Consider the following 24,356-nt stretch of genomic DNA (forward strand, 5'->3'; position numbering starts at 1 on the left):
CAGGCAGCATCTCTAGGAAGAAGTGCAGTCGACGTTTCAGGCCGAGACCCTTCGTCTGACGAAGGGTCTTGGCCTGAAACGTCGACTGCACCTCTTCCTAGAGATGCTGCCTGGCCTGCTGCGTTCACCAGCAACTTTTATGTATATCACCTATATTCTGGTCGTGATTAATTCCCTCCCCCCGAACAGAATTACCAAAAAGGATTTGCGGGGGGGCGGGGGGGAGAGGAATCGGCAGGTCACGACGCGCATGCGCACTGGTTCTCACGCAAGGCTTCATGGTCATTGTAGTCTATCTCTGGGTAAACACAACCTATTTGACTGCTAGTCTTGTCCGTTGGCAATCCTACCCCACGCCCTGGGTCGGCCGGTCCACAAGGATATTGTCAATTTTAAACCGGTCCGCAGTGCAGAAAAGGTTGGGGACCCCTGATTTATTGTATCCAGTGCTCCCGGTGTGGCCTCGGCCTTCCATTGCAGATAAACAGCCTTTTTAACATTTAATGTAGCATTTTCAACACTTTTTTTCTCTGTAACCCCGCGATTGTTTTATTGCTGCCTTTTTCTTAGCCATTGAAACATTACTTTCCCCGCAACTCCTCAGATTCAGAGGCTTCGTTCCGCATTTTCTACGTTACGACGGACGTACTACGCAAGACAAGGACTGGCTGAACGCAACTGCGTCGATCATGCGTCTGACGAAGGCAATGAGCAGCCTAGTGGATGGTAACGTTCTGGTGAACTTGTACGGGTTTAACGGTAAAGTCTTATGTCGCTGTTTTTCGTATTTGGTCGCACCTTCTGTATTTCTTGGTCGTCGTAACCCAAGCTGCTGCGGTTTCTGATTTCCTGCTATTAACGAGCTTGTGAACTCAAGGCAGTACGAGTTTGAACCCATTGTGTTCCTCTCAGCCTCACCTTCAAACGCTATGTTGAGCGTTGACGTTGTTAATGCAAAATTTCAAAAGGAGGGCATAGATTCAGAGTTCATTTTATTGAGAGAGCTTCACTCCACGGCATCCAGATTATAGAGTCCTAACCCCGCAAGGCCTGCTTCTATCTCCTACCCAAAATCCATAAGCAGGACAGCCTAATAGGCCCATTGTTTCAGCTTGTTTTTGTCCCAACAAACTTACTGCTTTCTACTGAAACTTTGCCCTTTCTTGATCGGTGCATTTCCATCCCCGTTACATCCATGACATACAGTGGCATGAAAAAGTTTGGGCACCCCGGTCAAAATTTCTGTTACTGTGAATAGCTAAGTGAGTAAAAGATGACATGATTTTAAAAAGAAATAAAGTTAAAGAGACACATTTCTTTAATATTTTAAGCAAGATTACTTTTTCATTTCTACCTTTTACAGTTTCAAAATAACAAAAAAGGAAAAGGGCCCAAAGCAAAAGTTTGGCACCCTGCCTGGTCAGTACTTAGTAACACCCCCTCTGGCAAGTATCACAGCTTGTAAATGCTTTCTGTAGCCAGCTAAGAGTCTTTCAATTCTTGTTTGGGGGATTTTCACCCATTCTTCCTTGCAAAAGGCCTCTAGTTCTGTGAGATTCTTGGGCCATCTTGCATGCACTGCTCTTTTAAGGTCTATCCACAGATTTTCAATAATGTTTAGCTTGGGGGACTATGAGGGCCATGGCAAAACCTTCAGCTTGTGCCTCTTCAGGTAGTCCATTGTGGATTTTGAGGTGTGTTTAGGACCATTATACTGTTGTAGAAGACATCCTCTTTTCATCTTCAGCCTTTTTACAGACGGTATGATATTTGCTTCTAGAATTTGCTGGTAATTAATGGAATTCATTCTTTCCTCTACCAGTGAAATGTTCCCCGTGCCATTTGGAGGGGTAGGCCATTTAGAATGGAGTTGAGGAAAAGCTTTTTCACCCAGAGAGTTGTGGATCTGCAGAATGCTCTGCCTCAGAAGACAGTGGAGGCCAATTCTCTGGATGCTTTCAAGAGTTAGATAGAGCTCTTAAAGATAGCGGAGTCAAGGGATTTGGGGAGAAGGTAGGAACAGGGTATTGATTGTGGATGATCAGCCATGATCACAGGTCCTGGCTCAAAGGGCCGAATGGCCTACTCCTGCACCTATTGTCTATTGTCAGTAGGACAGTGCACCACCACTCCACAGTTAGCTAAATCTTCCTGAAGGTCTTTTGCAGTCAAACGGGGGTTTTGATTTGCCTTTCTAGCAATCCTACGAGCAGTTCTCTCGGAAAGTTTCCTTGGTCTTCCAGACCTCAACTTGACCTCCACCGTTCCTGTTAACTGCCATTTCTTAATTACATTACAAACTGAGGAAACAGCTACTTGAAAATGCTTTGCTATCTTCTTATAGCCTTCTGCTTTGTGGGCATCATTTATTTTAATTTTCAGAGTACTAGGCAGCTGGTTAGAGGAGCCCATGGCTGTTGATTGTTTGGACAAGGTTTCTGTCTGTATCTTGTTTTACAGCGGTTGGCATCCAGCTTAATGGTGCATTACTGCCACCCTCTGCTCCAGAATGTGCACTAGACATACATTCTAAATCCCTTCACCCAATCGTGCGCACACACACACACATATATATATATACACACACACACACACATACAAACCTACACTTCACCCTCCCATCTTTGACCAACCTAGTATCCTATTCCTGTTTATTCGTCATATTCTATAAAAAACCCCTGTACCCCTTAAAAACGCTAAAAATACCCGGACGTGCTCTCTCACCCATGCCCAGCAACCCTTTTAGTGTGAATTCCTGCATCCCCAACTCCCTTAATTTATTTCTCATCATCTCTCTCTGTATCCCATACTTCCTGCAACTCAGAACTACATGTTCTACTGACTCCTCTTCCTGACATTCCTCACACAATCCTGTCTGGTGTTTCCCTATCATTTTCAATGTTTTGTTTAATGCACAATGCCCCAGCCTTAACCTAGTCCACACAATTTCCTCTCTTCTGTTTCCATTACCTACCCTAGTACCTGCAACACTCTTTTGTATTTGATATAAATGCCTCCCTTTCCCCTCCCTGTCCCATCTTTCTTGCCACATTCGGTTGACTTTTTCCCAGATTACACACTTAACCTCTGCTTTACTGATACTAATGTGCATTTCCACATTTTCTTTCTTTAACGCCCTCTTTGCCAACTCATCCACCCTCTCATTCCCCTTCACCCCTACATATGCTGGAACCCATAGAAATTTTACCTGACCTCCCTGATTTGCAATTCTTGTAACTAACTGAAGGACTTCATAAAGTACATCTTGCCAACTGTTTGTGTGAAAAGACCTTAAACTTGCTAGAACTGAGGATGAATCTGAACATATCAATGCTTTGGCTTGTCTAGCTTTCTGCTTGGACAAGGTTTGAGGAGTCAGGGTATTTATAAAGCTTTGAAATTTGCATCACCTGGCCTTTCCTAACGATGACTGTGAACAAGTCATATCCCTAACAAGCTGATTAAGGTCTGAGACCTTGGTAAAAGTTATCTGAGAGCTCAAATCTCTTGGGGTGCCCAAACTTTTGAATGGTGCTCCTTTCCTTTTTTCACTCTTAAGATTGTACAAAACAAAAATAATACACTAATCTTGCCTAAAATGTTGAAAAGAATATTTCATCTTTAACTTCATGACTTTTGGAGATCAGTTCATTCTACTCACTTAACTATTCACAGTAACAGAAATTTTGACCAGGGGTTTCCAAACTTTTGCATGCCACTATATCTAATGCCTTTTGCCACTTTGACTGTTTCCAGTTCTTTGGTCTTAACAGGCTCATCTTTATAAATGGATATCCCATCTCTCACTCCTTTTTCCCACATCGGGATAACCTAAGGGCCCTCTGCTTCTTCCTGGAGCAAAAGCCCATGGAGTTCCCCTTCAACACCCATTCCTGTCACAGAACTTATCACATAAAACAAATTTCCTTCAACTGCTCTCACTTTCTCCAGATCAAAGAGGTAGCTATAGGCCCAAGATATGCTTGCCATGTTTTGAGATATGTGGAGCAGCCTTTGTCTCAGTCCTACCAAGGCTCATTCCCTCAACACTTTCTCCAATACATCAGTGATTGCATTGGTGCTGCCTCCTGTGCTCATTGCAGAACTTGACAATGTGATTAATTCTGCTGCTGTTTTCCTTCCTACCTTAACCATTACTTGATTACAACAGCTGTGGCAGGGTTTGCATGCAATTACTTCCTCTGAGATGAACTTCCTGTTTCTTTCTTCTTTAATTCTCCACCCCACTCATACGCTGTACTGTACAGTCTGGTGGGATGGCACCTCATCTTCTGTCAGGGCATGTGGCAGCCTTTTAGCACTGAATTGTAATTTGATTTCAGACTGTATCTTTCATCCACCAGCAATGTTAGTTCAGCTTGTTTGTGTTTCCCTTTTGTACTTTCTGGCCTGCGTGTTTTTCTATTCTGTATTCTTGTAATTCCTGCATTCCTTTATGCTCTTGCTCCCTTAATTCCTCCCATTCACTCATTGATTTACCTTGTTGTGGTTTAGCCAGTTGTCTTCTTCCTGGTTCTGAAAAAAGGTCTTCAGTCTGAATAATTATCTCTGTTTCTCTTCCTACCGCTGCAACTTGACCTGTTTTGTTTGGAGGGCAGTGTAGGGTTTGATGACCTTGTCTGGATAATTGAAGGAGGGAGTCTGGTTAGGAAATAGTCAACAAAATAAAGTTAGTTTGGCAAAGGTGTGGTTGAAGGTTTTAGAAGTAGATGAACTGGGGTAGTGGTGGTGTTGGGTGATGTTAAGGTTGTGAAATAGTCTTAAGAGAGGGCACAGAAATGTGTTGGAAGCTCACCTTGACATTAATTTTGTTCAACAGTGGTTAGCTCATCAGATAAACAGATTGTTCAGTGCCTAGGTGTGAACCATTTGAATGGAGACCTGATTCTGGAACTCAGTTCTTTGGCTAGATATGTTTCTGATTGAATTGCTATGAGATTATTGGTATTTGTGGTTATATTTATATATAAATGCAACAGTAATGCAGGAAGAAGAACAAGTGCAGAGCTGAACTCAAGTTTTGGCACAATTGCAATGTGAAAATATCATCTCAATATATGGCTTATCATTGACTTGATTGAAATTGATGAAAGTGCCTATTTGATAAGAGTAGTTACAAATTAAGCTAAGTTCACCCTGAAATGTCAGCTACCCTATCTTGTGTCATTTATCAACTGTGTACATTTATGATCTGTGTATTTAATTAACTTTGAATTTTCTCAACAAGTGCCATTGTCCACCAGAGAAAGCAGGATCTCCCAGTGGCCACACGTTTTAATTCCACATCCCATTCCCATTCTGACATGTCTATCCACGGCCTCCTCTACTGTAAAGATGAAGCTACACTCAGGTTGGAGGAACACCTTATATTCCATCTGGGTAGCCTCCAACCTGATGGCATGAACATCGACTTCTCTAACTTCTGCTAATGCCCCACCTCTCCCTCGTACCCCATCCGTTATTTATTTTTATACACACATTCTTTCCCTCACTCTCCTTTTTCTCCCTCCGTCCCTCTGACTATACACCTTGCCCATCCTCTGGGTTCCCCCCCCCCCGTTCTTGTCCCATGATCCTCTCATATCCCCTTTGCCAATCACCTGTCCAGCTCTTGGCTCCACCCCTCCCCCTCCTGTCTTCTCCTATCATTTTGGATCTCCCCCTCCCCCTCCCACTTTCAAATCTCTTACTAACTCTTCCTTCAGTTAGTCCTGACGAAGGGTCTTCGCCTGAAACGTCGACTGTACCTCTTCCTAGAGATGCTGCCTGGCCTGCTGCGTCCACCAGCAACTTTGATGTGTGTTGCTTTAGTTGTGATATTCTTTTTTGAAGCAGTTGTCAGTTTTTTTAAAATATGCATTTGACATCGACAGTTCTTCAGGTGAATATAGGCCCTTAAGACCCAGAATAAGAGAGAAAGGATACTTCTGCTATTGTACGGCACAAACAAACATGAGGAACCGCTGGTCTGAGAAACAGATGAATTGGCTGTACTTTGAGTTGAACACAGTCAAACACGTGAGCAGTCTCATTGTCAACTTCACCAATGACATGACAGTGGTGGGGTTCATCACCATCCGGCAGAGAGGAGGTGAAAGAGTTCAAGGCCTGGTGCCAGGCAAATAACCTCTTCTTTAATGTCAACAAGACAAAGAAGATGGTTATTGACTTCAGAACTTGAACTACTCACACCTCTCTTTATACTGGCGGCATAGCAGTGGAAACTGCATGAAGTTTCAAACCCTGAGTGCACATCACACACAACCTCTCATGGTCCCAGAACACGCCCTACATAGTCATGGAAGCTCACCAACGTACCTACTTTCTGAGGAGGCTGAAGAGACTTTGCTCATCTGTATTTGTGTCTTTCTACAAAGGGACGGTAGAGAGCATCCTGACAATATTTATCACTTCTTGGTACAGAAGCTGCATTGTGGCAGACAAAATGACCTAACGTATTTCTGGCACCAGGCTACCTGCCATCAAGGACATAAATACAGAAAGGTGCTGAAAGAGGCTCAATAGCATCATGAAGGATCCCACCCACCCTGCTCATGGACTGTTCATCCCACTCCCACCAGGGAGGAGACTACGTAACATCCATGCCAGGACCAGCAGACTCAAAAACAGTTACTTTCCCCAAGCAGTAAGGCTGATCAAAACACCCACCCACTAACTGTATATCAACAGTGCTGAAGTGAAGAGGGCTGAAATCTTCAAGTTCTTACTAGGTGATCATCAATAGCCTGGATAGAATAGACATAGAGATGATCTTTCCAGTGGTGGGAGAATATAGGATCAGAGGGCAGAACCTGAGAATGAAAGGATGCCCTTCTTTAAAAAAAACATAGGAAGAACTTCTGGCCACAAGAGTAGCACAGAAGATCAGAGGGTGACAATTATTATTCATTTGTCCAAGAAAGGCAATAAGGATAATTAGGAATTATATGCCAGTGAGTCATATGTTAGTGATGGGGAACCTATTGGAGAGATTGTTAGAGACAGGATTTCTGAGCATTTGGAGAAGCATAAGGATAGTCTGCATGCCTTTGGAAGGGGCACACAAGCCTGATTAACTTCTTTAAGGAAGTGAGAAAACAATTTAATTGACGTAGAGCAGTGGATTTGGTGTGTATGGATTTTAGTACGGCATTTGATTAGATGCCCCATGGTAGGCTCATTCAGAAAGTCAAGAGGCATGGGATCTAGGGAAACTAGGCTGCAGGGATTCAGAATTGGCTTGCCCACAAAAGATGGTATTCTGCCTGGAGGTTGGTGCCCAGGGGTGTTCAACAGGGCGCTGTTCTGGGACCTCGACTCGTTGTGATTTTTATAAGTGACTTGGACAAGGGGAGAGGAGGTCAGAAAGTTTGAAGATGACGTGAAGGTTGGTGGTGTGGAATGTGTAGAAGGTTCTTGTAGGTTGCAATGGGAAATTGATATGATACAGAACTGGGTGGAGAAGTGGCAGATGTAGTTCAATCCAGAAAAGTGTGAAGTGATTCACTTTGGAAGGTCAAACTAATAGGGAAGATGTAGAAGATTTAGAGAGGGTGCAGAGGAGATTTACCAGGATGCTTACTGGATTGGAGAACTCAGCTTATGAAGACAGCGTGAGCAAGCCAGGGCTTTTCTCTTTGGAGCGAAGGAGAATGAGAGGTGACTTGGAAGAGGTGTACAAGATCATAAAACGTATAGATCAAATGGATAGCCAGAGACTTGTTACCAGGACAGAGATACCTAACACCACGGGGCATAATTTTAAGGTGATTGGAGGAAAGTATAGGGAGCGTGTCAGACCTAGCTTTCTTACACAGAGAATGGTGGGTGCATGGATACCACTGTCGGGTGGTAATAGAGGCGCATGCCATAGGGACATTTAAAAGACTCTTTTATAGGGGTGTGAATGAAAGAAAAATGGAGGGCTATGTAAAAGGGAAGTGTTAGATTGATCTTGAATTAGGTCAAAAAGCACAATGTCGTGGCCAAAGGACCCGTAGAGTGCTGTATTCTATATTCAATGAATTTCTAGCCAGAGGGGGTGAATCTGAGCGTTGCCACAGTATATTTTAAATAGTGTCAGAGATTAAAGGAAGAAGGCACGAGAAGAGGTTTGACAAGAAAAAATATATCAGCCAGATTGAATGGCAGAGCAGATTCAATGGGCTGAACATCTTATTGTCTTCCAGTAAATTGACAGTGTTTGTTACTTTCCTTAGATTTTGATCATGCCCATGCTATGGTTGATATTCGAAGTGATGCTAGTAGTGAATGGGTTACAAGATGACGACGATGAATGGATTGATCCAACAGACATGGTGAACTATGATGCTGCAAGTGGTACAATGAGAAGACCATATCTGGTAATTATCTGTAAAGGTTCAGTAGTTTTCAACATTTCTTCATTCCAGTGTAAGCTGCAACATTCAAAATTTGGAACTTGAAATGAGTTTATGGCTTTTGCTATTCAACTTGTTTGTCTTGCCCAACTCTATCCACATTGACTGCTGAAGCCCCTAGCTTCTAGTTCTGATTTCCCACAGTCCAAGCTTTTGCTGCAAACCCCCAACAACTGTCTGAAAAAAAGATCACTAATGTTTGTGGTACTAAAGATGTGCTGTATGCATATCTGTTTGGATATAGCCGAGTAAGTTAATGGGCCAGATCAGCAACGACGAAGAACACTGCGTCAATTCACCATCGTCTCATTTTGAGCTGACACTACAATTTTTGGAATATTATATGAAGTTGCATCATAAAGCATATAGTAAAATTAGGCATTTAAAAGCGATACACACGCACGGTTCAAAACTAATTCCCTCTGCAGTCAGCTGTGAGGCATGTAAGTATGTGTAGACAGTGTAATGTGGGCCACAATTCTGAAAATGTTGGTCTGTGTGAATACACTGGTGTTCGTTCACTTATACAGTACTTCCTCTGAGTTTGGAAGACTTTGTGGACACAGCATTGCAAACATCTTTCCAATGGCTTAAGATGTCTGATGTAGGAGTCCAAGGCACAGCAGTCAGAGAACTGTTGTATGCAGACATTGATGCCTGTTGGTGCCTGTGATGACACTGGTGCTGTGGACAGCTTTATGGCTTGTTGCTCAGATGATGATACAAACTAATACATTCCATTCCATGGAGTGGGCGCCTTGTACTTGTCTCCCTGATAAAACAAGGTATTGGTTATTTCAAGACTGTGCTCCAAAAATTTGTCAAAAGAAGGAGGCATTACAGTTAGACTTCCGCACTTCTTCTTTGCTAAGGATGACGCCTGATCCCAACATGGCAGTGAATTGCACAGGAAGATCAGTTTATCTCCCTGTGAACTTCAGACCAAGGTATGTTCTTGGCCTCATTTGTAGCTTCCAGTGTCGGGACCAATGTACAGTTGACAATAGTTGTTGGTTTTGTATTTGGATGATATAACATTCTCTAAATCTGTGAAAAGAGTCATTGAAATGGTGGGCAAGCTCTGTCGATCGCAAAGCTAAATGCATCTGAAGGGGTAAATTGGAATGTCAGCTTCAGGAAGGTGTAGTCACCACATGGTTCCGTGGCTTTGTAAACTGGCCATCTCCTGATGTTGATGCCTGGGTACCTGAGTTAAGAGAGGAGTGTAGAATTCAGGACTATTGTAATGTGGAGGGTCCTGAGGACTGGAAGAACACCAAGGGTGATTCCTTGGAACTCGGTGTAGCCATTGGACATCAACTACCACTCAGACTTGACTGAGCCAGTGGCAATGAGCACCTCAACATCAGGAGACCAGATTGACTTGCATCAGTTTTAATGGTCATTGAAGTAGACATAAAACTGGGCGCAGGTGCCGTATGGTAGGTACACACTCACTGTCTTGTACATGCACCCACATATGCACCTGGGTTAGGGCGTAGGAGATGATGCTTCCCTCTTGGCTCTGGCTGTAGATCATGTGAATGTTCCTGTCTCCTATCCCCATGCAGGTACCATTCCTGATTCCCAGCGGCACACCCAGCCATGACCCCGATTCCTGGAAACAGCCACCCAACCCACCCCCTCCACTTCCCCATTCCTGTACTAGCGTCATATTACATGGACTGTGTAATATAAAGTGTTCTGATAGGTGCTGACGAAGGTCTCGGCCTGAAATGTCGACTGTACCTCTTCCTATAGATGCTGCCTGGCCTGCTGCGTTCACCAGCAACTTTGATGTATGTTGCTTGAATTTCCAGCATCTGCAGAATTCCTGTTGTTTGCTGCTTAGCTAAATGCTTTGAGAGATAGGATTTTGTTTCATATGAACAATTGAATTTAAGTACATTTACGTATTGAATAAATTAATATTTTTGTTCATTTCCTGCATGCTGACAAGGTAAGGAGTTATTGCCCATGTATAATGTTTTTGAGGAAATGGTGGTGTCCTGGCTGCTAGAGCTATTTCAGTCAACAGTAGGAAATGTAAGAGTGAACTTGATCCCATCGCTTTAGCTTTGCAACACACTCCAACCTTTCTGTCTTCACCCTCCTGCACTGTACTATCAAAGCTGAGTGTTGTTTTGAAGTATGACACTTCTAACAGCGCATTACAGCTTTCAGGATTCAATCGTTTCTGACCATTGTTTTTCTAATATTGACTCTCATGTTTCTAGCTTTCAGTTTTTCTCTCCTGGTACTTCAGATTTCATTTGTCACCCATTAACACTTACCACAGACACATCCTTACTACTCTTTCAGCTGGCACAACCACTTGTGTCATTTACTCAGTCTTGGGCTCCACTTGATCGCAGTCTGTTCATCTTGTTCGATCTGCATCTCTCCATTTTCTTTGCAACTTGAAATACTTGTGGCTTTCCTTAGTTCGGATTAAGGATTATTGACTGAAAATGTTAATGCTCTTTCTCCCACAGATGCTCCCTAACCTGCTGATTATTTCCAACTTTTCTTGTTTTCATTTTGGATTTGCCGAATAAGCAGCATTTCAGACTGAGACCCTTCATCACGACTGGTGGACGATGAAAGATCTTTCCCCATAATGTTAACTGTTTATTCCCCTCTATAGAGAGGGGAATATCTTGGCTTGCTGAGCTCCTCCACCATTTTGTGTGTGGGGCTTCAAATGTTGCTAGCAATGTTCACGTGCCAGAAAAAGTTAACAAAAATAATTTGATGAATGAATCTTTATTTAATGTTTAATTAAATTCTTTACCACTCACTTCATTGAAGAACAGAGATGAACAAGATGATACTGAAACTCATAAAGGCACCTCAGAAATTTATCAGGACCGAGCTACCTGTCCAGATTGTACAATTTGTGAGCGAACACGGGATAGTTTACAGAAGAAGGTTAGTAGCTTTTACTGCCAGTTCAATGTGAATTGTTATGTTGCAAAAGTGTCATGTCAATTTACAAAAAGCAGAAAAGGAATGGAATATTTATAGCTCTTCAACCAGTTTGTAGAGAAAAATACTCTTGGTGTAATAAATGACAATTGTTTTATGTAACTAAAAGTTAATTCAAGAACATAATTTATCACTTAATTCTGCAAAACTATCTAAAATTTTATATTTGGAAACAAAATGAAAATGATGGGGAGTTGGTCATCTGCTTGAACCATGACCTCTCATATGGTCCATTCCTGCAATGATATTATGTTGAGAATCAGGAGGTGTGAAGTTTGTGTGTCGTTTCAAAGAAAGCATTGTAAATATGGAATTGTCCTTTGATGTTTAGCACATCAAATATCGAACCCCACAATAGGCCAGTGAGACCTTTCCACCAAAGGCATCTGCATAAGATGCCTTTTGTACCTTGTTTTGTTGAATAAAGCAGCTGCTTTATATCTGCCAGTACTTTTCTCCTATGACACTTAATTGGGACAGAAGACTTGCTGAACAGTTTCTAACTAGCATCAGTCACACGCACTTGTGTGGCCGTTAGACACTACATCATGGTTAGAGTGTACAGTTTTTAAATAGTGTCAAGTTGTGTGAGCTTGTGTTAGCTTATCAATTTGGGTTGCTGGGTGCCAATTCAAAGAGGAGTCTAGGAGGTACAGTTTCCCATTGATAGCTGGCAAGAAATAAGTCAATTCAGAACTGTTTTACTCACTGCAGTTTCAAGCATTCAGGCTTGAAGGTGCTAAAAACGGCCAGGAGTGAAAATGAAATTATTACTACTATAAAAGTTAGGAACTATGAAGAATTTGAAGGTATCTTGAATGTTACAATGGAAGTGCAAATTATCCATTTTCTGCACTAGGTGTTTGCATTGGTTTTGTTCATTTACATACAATCAAAAGAACAGGACAGCATGTTCTAGATGAATTTCTCCATTGATTATTTCATTAGGAACTAATACACAGTTTCATAGTACTGTAGTAGTATTGGTAGTGTTCTAATATGTTCTGTATTTTAATTAAATACCTAATTTGTTAATCAGTTAAACAGTAGTTTGGCCTTTTTTTAAAAACACCTTTTAACTATTTCCAAGAAACTTTGGCTATTTGGGGCAGCCTCTTAATTGGGCCAAAATATACTGGTCCCAATTTGTCTCAATTAACCAGAATCTACTGTACTTTTATTATTAGTGCAAGATAAAATCAGGGTATTGAGTTGGTATGTAATGTGAATTTTGATTCGTATTGCAGGATACCAATTGTTATTACCTCTTTTGGTGTGTGATTTTTGCTCCATTTGCATTTTATTGTTAAAGCAAGATTGCTGTGGAAAATGTAATAGGTGAATGTCTTTTTATTTAAACAGTTGGAAGAAATTAACAACGTACAATCAGCTGAAGCATCAGGAATCAGTTGCAATCCTGTTTTTAAAAGATATCTCAATAAACTGCTGCTAGAGATTGAAAGATTAAATTTGGTAAGTATTCCAATAACAAAATACTTGGAATCTGTTTTATTTCATCATTACAGTACATTATTCCAAGTAAGGTTAATACTCATTTGTTGTTGATTCAATACTGAGAATTTCAGGATTTAGTTTGCATTTCCTAGATGACAGCTAAAAATTGGAGTAACTTTACAGTTTTCATGTCTGAGCTCCTCATTTTAGTTATTTGGAAACAGTTTTTAGGATTATGCAGCTGTTGCAGGTAGAGCAGGTTCTCATTAATCATTATGAATAGAGCCTGGAAGAATGTCAATCAAAAATGATTGCAAATACTTCAGCAAAATTTTTTAAAACACTTATTCCTTAACTGTAAATGTGTCGTGGCAACTCTCTGCAGAACCTGCAGTGAACACACTCATCATTCAGTAGCACTCACATAAAAACATAAAGAAATAAGAGCAGGAGTAGGCCATCTGACCTGTTAAGCCTGCTCCACCATTCCATAAGATCATGGCTGATCTGACCATGGACTCATCCCCACCTACCTGCCTTTTCCCCATAACCCTTAATTCCCCTACTATGCAAAAATCTATCCAACGTTGTCTTAAGTATACTTACTGAGGTAGCCTCAAAAGCAGTAACTCATCATTTCCATCCTAAATTTACTCCCTCAAATCTTGAGGCTATGTCCCTTAGTACTAGTCTCACCTACCAGTGCAAACAACTTTCCTGCCTGCTCTGTCTGTTACATAATTTTATATGTTCCTATAAGATCTCCTCTCATCCTTTTGAATTTCAGCAAGTACAGTCCCAGATGACTCAATCTCTCCTCATAGTCTAACCCCATCATCTCTGGAATCAACCTGGTGAATCTCCTCTGCACTGCCTGTACTCCAGATGCGGCCTCACCAGTATCCTGTACAGTTGCAGCATAACTTCCCTGCTCTTAACTTCAACCCCTTTAGCAATGAAGGCCAACGTTCCATTTGCCTTCTTGATAGCCTGCTGCACCTGCAAACCAACTTTTTGCGATTAATGCACAAGCGCTCCCAAGTCCTTTTGCACAGCAGCATGCTGCAATCTTTTACCATTTAAATAATAATCTGTTCTTCCATTTTTCCTTCCAAAGTGGATGACCTCACATTTACCAACACTGTACTCCCATCTGCCAGACCCTTGCCCACTCACTTAACCTATCTATATCTCTCTGCAGACTCTCCGTATCCTCTGCGCAGTTTTTTTTTCTCTCAATTTAGTATCGTCAGCAAACTTCAGATACAGTACACTTGGTCCCTCTTCCAAATCGTTAATGTATATCATGAACAGTTGTGGGCCCAGCACCAACCCCTGTGGCACACAGCTCACCACTGATTGTCAACCATAGAAATACCCATGTATTCCAACACTCTGCTTTCTATTGGTTAACCAATCCTCTATCCATGCTAATACATCACCCCCAATTCAATGCACCTTATCTCATGGATAAGTCTTTTATGTGGCACCTTAACGAATGCCTTCTGGAAAGCCAAGTAAATAACTTCCACCTCTTCTCCTCTATCCAGTGATGCAGTGCTTTGAGAGGTTAGTTATGACTAGAATAAACTGCCTCAGCAAGGACCTGGTCCCACTGCATTTTGCTTATTGCCACAATAGGTTTACAGTCGATGCAATCTCATTGGCTCTCCACACAGCCTTGGAGCATCTGGATAATACCTATGTCATGATGCTGTTTATTGACTACAGCTCATCATTTAACACCATCATTCCTACAATTCTGTTCAAAAAGCTTCAACACCTGGGCCTCTGTACCTCTCTCTGCAACTGGGTCCTTGAATTCCTAACCGGAAGACCACAATCTGTACAGCTTGGAAATAACACAATGAACACTGGCGCATCTCAGGAATGTGTGTGGTCTGCTCTCTCTATACCCATAATTGTGTGGCTAGGCACAGCTCAGATTCCATCTATAAGTTTGCTGGCAGAACCATAGTTGACAGAATCTCAGATGGTGACAAGAGGACATACAGGAGTAAGATATTCCACCTAGTTGAGTGGTGTCGTAGCAACAACCTTGCACTCGGTACCAGTAAGACCAAAGAACTGATTGTGGACTTCAGAAAGGGTAAGATGAAGGAACACACACTAGTCCTCTTAGAGGGATCAGAAGTGGAGAGAGTGAGAAATTTTAAGTTCCTGGGTGTCAAGATCTTGGACGACTTCACCTGGACCCAACATATTGATGCAGCTATAAAGAAGGCAAGACAGTGGCTATTATTCATTAGGAGTTTGAGGAGGTTTGGTACATCACCAACAACACCACAAGTTTCTACAGGTGTATCGTAGGGAGTATTCAAACTGGCTGCATCACCATCTGGTATGGGGGTGGGCGAGGTTACTGTACAGGATTGCAGTGAGCCGCAGAGTTGTAAAATTAGTCAGCTTCATCATCAGCCCTAGCCTCTGTAGTATCCAGGACACCTTGTAGGAGCAGTGCCTCAGAAAAGTGGCATCCATCATAGGAACCCCACCACCCATAACGTACCCCCTTCTCATTGCTCGCAACAGGAAGGAGTACAGAAGCCTGAAGGCACTAGGTCAATGATTCAGGAACAGCTTCTTCCCCTCTGGACATTGAACTCATGAACACTACCTCGCGACTTTTTTATTTCCTACTTTTTGCACTACTTACTTAACCATTATTTACTGTAATTCACAGATTTTTCTCTCTGTTGTCATGTATTGTACTGCTGCTGCAGAGCTGACAAATTTCACGACATACACCAGTATTATTAAATCTGATTCTGATTGTAAGCTACATTCCTAAAGCATTGAGGACAATTCAGCTGACATGTGAGTCTAACCTCTACCTTATATGGGCAAGCTAATTCTCAGTCCAAATGGCCAAGTCATCATCAGTCACGTGCATTTCCATGAGGGTGCAAGTAAGATAGCTGTGAGGAAATGGGAGAAAGGATGGATTACAGGATGGTGTGTGGAAGTACCATGTGTATGGGTATATATACAATGAAAATTGGAGTTTTACAATAAAATTTACAATGATAAGTACAAGTGCATCTTAAAAGGTTTTAGTCTAACAAACGGACCAAGCTGCTGTGAAGTGTTGAGGAATTACAATCAAAATGTTATTGAATGCAGCATGCCTCCTTGCGAGTGACTTTGTGGTTTGCTATTACTGTAATTCCTCAGGACTTCCCAGCAGCTTGATCCAACTGTTATTCTAAAGCCTTGTAAGATGCACTTATACTAATCATTGTAACTTTTGTTATTCCTGTAGTCGTGATCCATTGCTGATACTTTAAACAGAGTCACTGCAAGCTAATTGTCATAATTTCTTTCCCTTTTTTTCCTCTTGGTTTTGGCTTTCAGAATTTACCTGCAGCAACATTGAAGTGCAATTTGGATAAGAACAGCAAATGTTACATAAGAACATAAGAAATAGGAGCAGGAGTAGGCCATCCGGCCCATGGAGCCTGCCCCGTCATTCAATATCATGGCTGATCTGTCCGTAAACTCAGCTCCATCTACCTGCCTTTTCCCCATAACCCTTAATTCCCTTACTATGTAAAAACCTATCTAACTGTTTCTTAAATATATTTAGTGGAGAAGCCTCGACTGCTTTCCTGGGCAGAGAATTCCACAGATTCACCACTCTCTGGGGGAAAAATAGTTTCTCCTCATCTCCATCCTAAATATTCTCCCCTGAATCTTGAGGCAATGTCCCCTAGTTCTAGTCTCACCTACCAATGGAAACAACTTTCCTACTTCTATCTTATCTATCCCTTTCAAAATTTGGTACATTTCCATAAGATCCCCTCTCATTCTTCTGAACTCAAGAGAGTATAGTCCCAGGCGACTCAATCTCTCCTCATAGGTTAACCCCTTCATCCCTGGAATCAACCTGGTGAACCTCCTCTGCACTGCCTCCAAAGCCACTATATCCTTCCTCAAGTAAGGAGACCAGAACTGCACACAGTACTCCAGGTGCAGCCTCGCCAGTACCCTGTATAGTTGCAGCATGACCTCCCTGCTCTTGAATTCAATCCCTCTAGCAATGAAGGCCAACATTCCATTTGCCTTCTTAATAACCTGTTGTACCTGCAAGCCAATTTTTTGTGATTCATGCACAAGCACTCGCAAGTCCCTCTGCACAACAGCATCCTGCAATCCTTCACCATTTAAATAATAATCAGCTCTTCTATTATTCCTTCCAAAGTGTATGATCTTGCATTTATCAACATTGTATTCCATCTGCTAGACCTTGACTCACTCACTTAACCTATCTGTATCCCTCTGCACAATTTGCTTTTCCACTCAGTTTAGTGTCATCAGCAAATTTTGCTACGCGACGCTCAGTCCCCTCTTCCAAATCGTCAATGTAAATGGTAAACAGCTGCGGGCCCAGCACCGACCCTGCAGCACCCCACTCATCACTGACTGCCAACTGGAGAAACACCCATTTATACCAACTCTCTGCCTTCTATCGGTTAACCAATCCACTGTCCGTGCCAATACACTTCCTCTGACTCCATACATCTGTATCTTATTTATAAGTTTCTTGTGCAGCACCTTATCGAACGTCTTCTGGAAATCCAAGTATACGACATCCACCTGTTCCCCTCTATCCACTGCACTCATTATGTCCTCAAAGAACTCCAGTTAGTTTGTCAAACAGGACCTGCCCTTTCTGAATCCATGCTGCGTGTGTCTAATGGAACCACTCCTTTCTAAATGTTTCGCTACTTCTTCCTTAATGACATCTTCAAGCATTTTCCCGACTACAGATGTTAAGCTAACTGGCCTATAGTTGCTCGTCTTTTGCCTACCTCCTTTTTTAAAAAGTGGCGTGACATTTGCTGTCTTCCAATCTGCTGGGATCTGCCCAGAGTCTAGAGAGTTTTGATAAATTTGGCCTAGCGGATGTTTTACTGCATAGTAGTGGGAGGAAGGGACATAAAACGGGATTCAGCGTTCTGTATTATTCAAGGTATTTATCATGTTGTAAGTAACTTGCATATTGCATGTTGTGTAGAGGAAGAAATAATTTTGGATTAGGAATAATGAACTAAATATTGAGCCAAGGAAAGTTTATGGAAGTAGGGAGAATGATGTCAAGGTAGAACTGATTAATGACTTCCTGAGATTAAATGGGGACCTTCTTTAATCTGTCATTCAATTTCTCTCTGGTAGAGCAGAGGGAAATTGTTTCCATAAATCCTGGATCAGATATATTTTCCTCCACAAATTAATAAATATATCAGTATATCTTTATAAATTGAGTCACATTTTCATGTGAATTTTTTTCCATGCTTTCTAATATTGCTACAATTAAAATTTTAAAAATCCTTACATTTTTCATGTTTTCCCTTTAGCCTGATGATGAAAACGAAGTTCATTATGATGCAGAGGTTTATGTTACAAAGAACGATGTGAATGAGATAAAGATGTTTCTCAATGGTAAACCATGGAAGTCTGGTCCTATGGATGATGCACTTAGTAAACTTCTGATTAATTTTAAGCATCATGATCCTGAAGTTTGGAAATGGAAGTTTGAGAACTATTTTGGAGTGGATCTCTCGACAGTACTTCAGGTGAGAAACTTTTTTTATTCGTATTAAAAATAACTGTGTTGAAATTTATTAGTTTATGAACCAAAAATATTTCATGATCATGTGTTTTGTTATGATTTTGTATGAATTATTCATGAGTTGAACAGTGTTGAACATTGTTTTGCAGTCATACAAATATCGAGCATGGTCTAGTTGGTAACTTTCTCACCTGAAGAAGGTGTAGGTTTGGATCCCACTCTTAAGACTCAGTAGTTCAATTTAATATCAGGGAATGTATACAGTATACTACCTGCAATTTTTACTTTTTGCAAACATCCACGAAACAAAGAATGAATGACAGAAAACATTAGAACCTTAAAGCCCCCTGCCCCCATGCATAGGCAGCAGCAAAACATCAACCCTACCCTCTCCCCTACCCCCACTTGCTCCAGCAAAACCATCAACCTCCCACCAGCCACCATGCAAGCAATAGCAAAGCCCCCAGAGATTATCATCTAGAGTCTATCAAAGACTATTGACCATCCCAACACTTTGACATCTCAGATGGGCTGTCTCTCTCACTAGTAAAGTAGAGAGAGATATTGCTCCTGCAACAGTGAACGGGGAGACCAACAGCCCTCTGTTTTGATGTTACAATCTGCAGCGTCGTTTGTCCAGGTTCCCCAACTCTAGGGCCGACAGACTCTCACTCACCATCGAGAGAGGGGTCACTTGAGTGCATGGGCTTCCTTTCCACTACAGCACACACCAGTTGCTGTCCTAATGTTTCCATCTCCCGCAACACTTCAGTTGCTGACATCGACGAGGAACCAGGTTGTCCATGGGGCTGGACCCCGAAGGTGCTCATCTTCCAGGCTGCACCTTGAAATATTGAAACCCCAGGCCACTCAGCAAGTCTGAAAGCAAGAATCCACTGCCTGTGGGGAAAAGACGGAGTTTAAGCTGGAGCTGTAGATCACGGACTCCAACATGACCCCAGCCACTTTGAAAAGAAAAAAGAGACATGAGAGAAAAGAAAAAAGACTTGAGCACAACATTTCAAGCTCAATGCTCCAGTGCAGCTTCGAGGGAGTGCTGGAATCAGAAATAGTATCCTGTGGATTAGATGTTTTAAGACATTTGCATCTGTCATCTTAGTGTAATAAATCATGCTGTACTATTTTAAACTGAGCTGGGAAGTTATCCCTGTATACAAGCCAATGTTTATAATATCACTACGTGTTCTGCTCTCTAATGCTACAATGGGTTATTTCATACTAAGTATACCTGTCTGGCTTTCAGTTGTGCAGTGAGCGCTACTAATATATAACTGACTCCTGCTGAGGGCAAATCTCTCCCCAAAACACAACAGTAATGTAATCAAATATTCAGATGCACACGATCCACGGTGACTTGGTCGTTTGGGTTCCGAATCTGATGACCCATAGAAGGTAGAGGGTAGTGATTGATAGGTCTTAGCCTGGATCGAGGTACGTGACTAATGCTGTTCTTCGAGAATCTATTCTGGACTGTCGGCTGTTTGTGACGCATACAAATGACTTGGATGAAAATATGGGTTGACAGATTAGTAATTTTACAGATGATGCAAAGGTTGGTGACACTGTGAATATTGAAGAAGGTTGCCAAAGGATACAGCAGATATAGCTCAATTGCAGATTTGGACAGAGAAGTAGCAAAGTACACAGTTAATGGCAGGTCCCTGAACAGAACTGATGTACCAAGGAACCTTAGGGTCCAAGTACATGGTTTTCTGAAAGTAGCTACACAAATTGATGGGTTGGTAAACATGGCATATTCAACTTTATTAGTCAAGGCATTCAGTTCAGGAGTCAGGAAGTTGCGTTGCAGCTTTGTAAAACTCTGGGTAGGCCATATCAAGAGTATTGCATTTATTTCTGGTCACCCTATTATATGGAAGCTATGGAGAGAGTTCAGAAGAGGTTTACCAGAATGTTGCTTGGAATAGAGGGTAATACCAAAGAAAGCATCTGGTCTCGATGGACTTCCTGGCCGAGGACTTGTGCCGACCAGTTGGCTGGTGTGTTCACGGATATCTACAATCTCTCACTCCAGCAGTGTGTGCTACCCACCTGCTTCAATTGTACCGGTGCCCAAGAAGAACGTGGTAACCTGTCTAAATGACTATCGGCCAGTGCCACTTACATCCACAGTCATGAAGTGTTTTGAGAGGCTGGTGTTGAAGCACATCAGCTCCTGTCTGAATGGTGTCTTGGATCTGCTCCAATTCGCCTACCAAAGCAACAGGTCTACAGCAGATGTGTGTCTCTTCATACAACCCTAGAATATCTGGACAGCAAAGATACATACATCAGGATGTTCTTTAGTGATTACAGCTTGGCAGTTAACACCATCATCCCCTCAAGACTAATCAATAAACTCCAAGACCTGTGCCTCAATAACCCCTTGTGCAGTTGGATACTGGATTTCCTCACATGCAGATCCCAGCCAGTTTGAATTGGCAAAAACATCTCCTCCACAATCTCCATCGGCAAATGAGCACCGCAAGGATGTGTACTTAGCCCTTGCTCTTCTCGCTTTACACCTATGACCATGTGGCTAAGTACAGCTCCAAGTTTGCTGACGATACCACTTGTGGGCTGAATCAAAGCGGGTGATGAATCAGCATATAGGAGGGAGATTGAAAACTTGTCTGAGTAGTGTAATAACAACCACTCACTCAATGTTACTAAGACCAAGGAACTGAGTGTTGAGAGGTGAGAGAAACCAGAGACCCATGAGCCTGTAATCATCAGAGGAGGAGAGGGTCAGTAACTTTAAATTCCTCAGTGTCACTATCTCAGAGGATCTGTCCTGGACCCATCATATAAATATTATTGTGAGAAAGCACCACAACACCTCTACTTCCTCAGGACTCTGCGGAGGTTCAGAATGTCTTTGAAAACCTTGGCAAACTTCTACAGATGTGTGGTGGAAAATGTGCTGACTGGCTGCATTACAGCCCGGTATGGGAACACCAATGCCTTTTGAGCAGAAGATCGTACAAAAGGTAGTTGCTTTGGCCCAGTACATCTGGATAAAACGCTCCCAACCATTGAGCACATCTATGTGAAAACGTTGCATAGAAAAACAGCATCCAAGATCAAAGATCCTCACGCCCCCAGGCCATGCTATTTATTTACATCTTCATTTGCACAGTTTGTTTACAGTAACTGTTCTACAGATTTGCTAATGTATGACCACACAAAAAGAATTTCTGCATTGTATGTGGTGACACATATGTACTTTGATAATAAATTTTACTTTGAACTACTCGGGAGAATGTATTTAGGGTGAGAAGAGGAAGGTTCAAAGATGTGTTGGGGGTAGTTCTTTTATACAAAGAGTGGTGAGTGCCTGAAAGGCTCTGGCAGAAGTGGTGGTGGAGGCAGATGTGATAGAAGTATCTATGAGGCTCCTGGATAGGCACAGAAATGTACAGAAAATGGAAGGATATGGAGTGGTCATATCACAGCCTGCTATGGAAACTTTGACGCTCAGGAATGGAAGACACTGTACTTGCTGTTTGGGCTGAAAAATGCATTGCAGACTTTCCAATGACTGATGGACTGTATATTAAAAGACTTAAGATTTTCTTTTTGTTTACCTGGATGACATACTCATCGCCAGTGCATCCAAGTCTGAACACCTATCTCATCTCTGCACACTGTTCAAGCGGTTAAGTCGACAAGAGTTAATTATTAACCCTGCTAAATGCCAGTTTGGGTTGTCGACCATTGACCTTCTCGGCCATCGCATCTCCACAGAAGGTGCGAAACCACTCCCATCAAAAGTATCCATTATTATGGATTTCCCACCACCCCGCACTACAAAGACAAACGCAGCGGTTTTTCGTTACGGTGAATTTCTATCACCGCTTCATTCTGCGAGCTGCTGAACTTTTAGTGCCCTGAAAGGCAATATCCCTATCAACTGCTTGACTGGTCAGCAGACGTGACCAGGGCATTTGATGATTCCAAATGAGCTCTTTCTAATGTGACCCTACTGGGGCACCCACTCCCCACCACACCTATAGCCATCACTACTGATATCTCAGACTGTGCTGTGGGTACTGTGCACGAACAATTGGTCAGAGATGTGTGGCAGCTGCTCGCCTTCTTCAGCCACCAGCTTCAACCCCCCGAAAACAAGTACAGCCCGTTTGACCGTGAGCTTCGCAGTCTCCATCTGGCTGTCTGCTGTTTTTGTTTTCTTCTAGAAGATCACCAGTTCACAGCGTTCATTGACCACAAACCCCTCGTGCACACGATGACCAAAATATCAGACCCTTGGTCCGCACAGCCGTAATGCCACCTGGCCTAAATATCTGAGTTCACAATGTAGCTAGGGGAAAAATACTGCTGTGGCTGATCAGCTGTCACGGCCAGCCGTTGAGGTCATACACATAGGGGTTGACTGTGCCAACATGGCAGCTGACCAATCTGCTGACCCAGAGGTCCACGCTTATTAAACAGCAGTCACGGGCCTGTAGTTGCCTGACATTAAGTTCAGGGTAGTTGGGGTTTCTCTCCTGTGCGATGTCTCAACCAGTTGCCCTCACCCCATCGTGTCTTCAGACTGGAGGTGGACTGTTTTTGATTCCGTACATGGTCTCTTACAGTTTCACAGAAACTGGTTGCACTAAAGTTTGCATGGCACGGCCTTTGAAAGGATATGCGTGATTGAACTGTAGCCTGTGTGGAGTGCCAGTGGGCAAAAATTAACCATCATGTCCTGGCACCATTGGCAACTTTTAGGGTCCCTGTGCGATGGCTTGACCATGTCATTGTGGACCTTCTTGGTCCTCTCCCACCACCCCCCCCTTACCATGGTGGACCATACCACTAGGTGGCCAGAGGTTATCCCCCCAACATTGACAACGGCCGCAGACGTGGCTCTGGTGTTCATCAACACCTGGATTGCTCTGTTTGGCACCCCATCTGGTATTTCCTCTGACCACAGTCCCCAATTCATGTCAGACCTTTGGGCTGTAATGGCCCAGAACTCGGCGTTGCTACATCATACCATGGTACATCACTAGCTGTTCCAATGGCTTATGTGAGCAGTTTCATCGCTCCTTAAAAGTTGCTCTGAGGGCTTCCCAGACCGATGAGTGTTGGCATGATAATCTCCCAAGTCCAAAAGAGGACCTACAGTCATCTGTGGCTGAGTGGATATGCAGACAGTCGTTACAAGTGCCGGGTGATTTCACTCCTGACACCACGACTGCTTGGGCAGCCTCTCAACAGCATTCCACACTCCTCTGTCAATTCAATTCCTTTTTGCCTATTCCTACCACCCATCATGGTGTAAAGCACTCCTGGGTTCCCGTTGACCTACATTCTGCGTCGTTTTGTTTTCATCTGCCATGATGCACAGAAACATTCCCTTATAATGGCCCAATCCACATTTTGGTACAGGGAGAAGAGTCACCATAGATAAGAGGGGGTAAACCTGAACAAATTTTGGCAGTTTGCCTTAAACTGCCACTGAGATTTGGAGGATTCTGCTACCGTCCCCCAGCGATGCAACATGACCATGAGTGTGTCAACACACCTCTGGACGAGCCAGAGGCACCTGCTGATCCTCCACCTGTGGAATGGGCTGCCAGCAACTGTGGAGGAGGCGGATACGATAGGGTCTTTTAAGAGACTTTTGGTTAGGTACATGGAGCTTAGAAAAATAGAGGGCTATGGGGAAGTCTAGTAATCTCTAAGGTAGGGACATGTTTGGCATAATTTTGTGGGCCGAAGGGGCTGTATTGTGCTGTAGGTTTTCTATGTTTCTAAATTAATACCTCTAAGAAACCAATAACCTGTGTCTGTCTTGGTGTACTATCTCATCTGATGGATTACCATCAATAATGCAGTGTATTCTTCATAGAATTGTTAGTTATTGT

At 42.6% G+C, this 24,356-nt stretch overlaps 1 protein-coding gene across 2 annotated transcripts in view; it reads left to right on the forward strand.

Moving 5' to 3' along the window:
• The first annotated feature begins 676 nt into the window (after positions 1–676).
• clcc1 (chloride channel CLIC-like 1) overlaps positions 677–24,356 on the forward strand; it is a 36,338-nt gene continuing 12,658 nt past the window's right edge. For both annotated transcript variants that reach the window (XM_063063911.1, XM_063063910.1), the window contains exons 1-5: positions 677–759; positions 8,241–8,384; positions 11,232–11,351; positions 12,771–12,881; positions 18,242–18,460. In XM_063063911.1, coding sequence (XP_062919981.1) covers positions 8,250–8,384; positions 11,232–11,351; positions 12,771–12,881; positions 18,242–18,460 — 585 coding nt within the window. In that variant the 5' untranslated portion in view covers positions 677–759; positions 8,241–8,249. The remainder of the gene's footprint in view (positions 760–8,240; positions 8,385–11,231; positions 11,352–12,770; positions 12,882–18,241; positions 18,461–24,356) is intronic.

Source organism: Mobula hypostoma, chromosome 12 (genome assembly GCF_963921235.1).
Source record: "Mobula hypostoma chromosome 12, sMobHyp1.1, whole genome shotgun sequence".
NCBI classification, from domain to species: Eukaryota; Metazoa; Chordata; class Chondrichthyes; order Myliobatiformes; family Myliobatidae; genus Mobula; species Mobula hypostoma.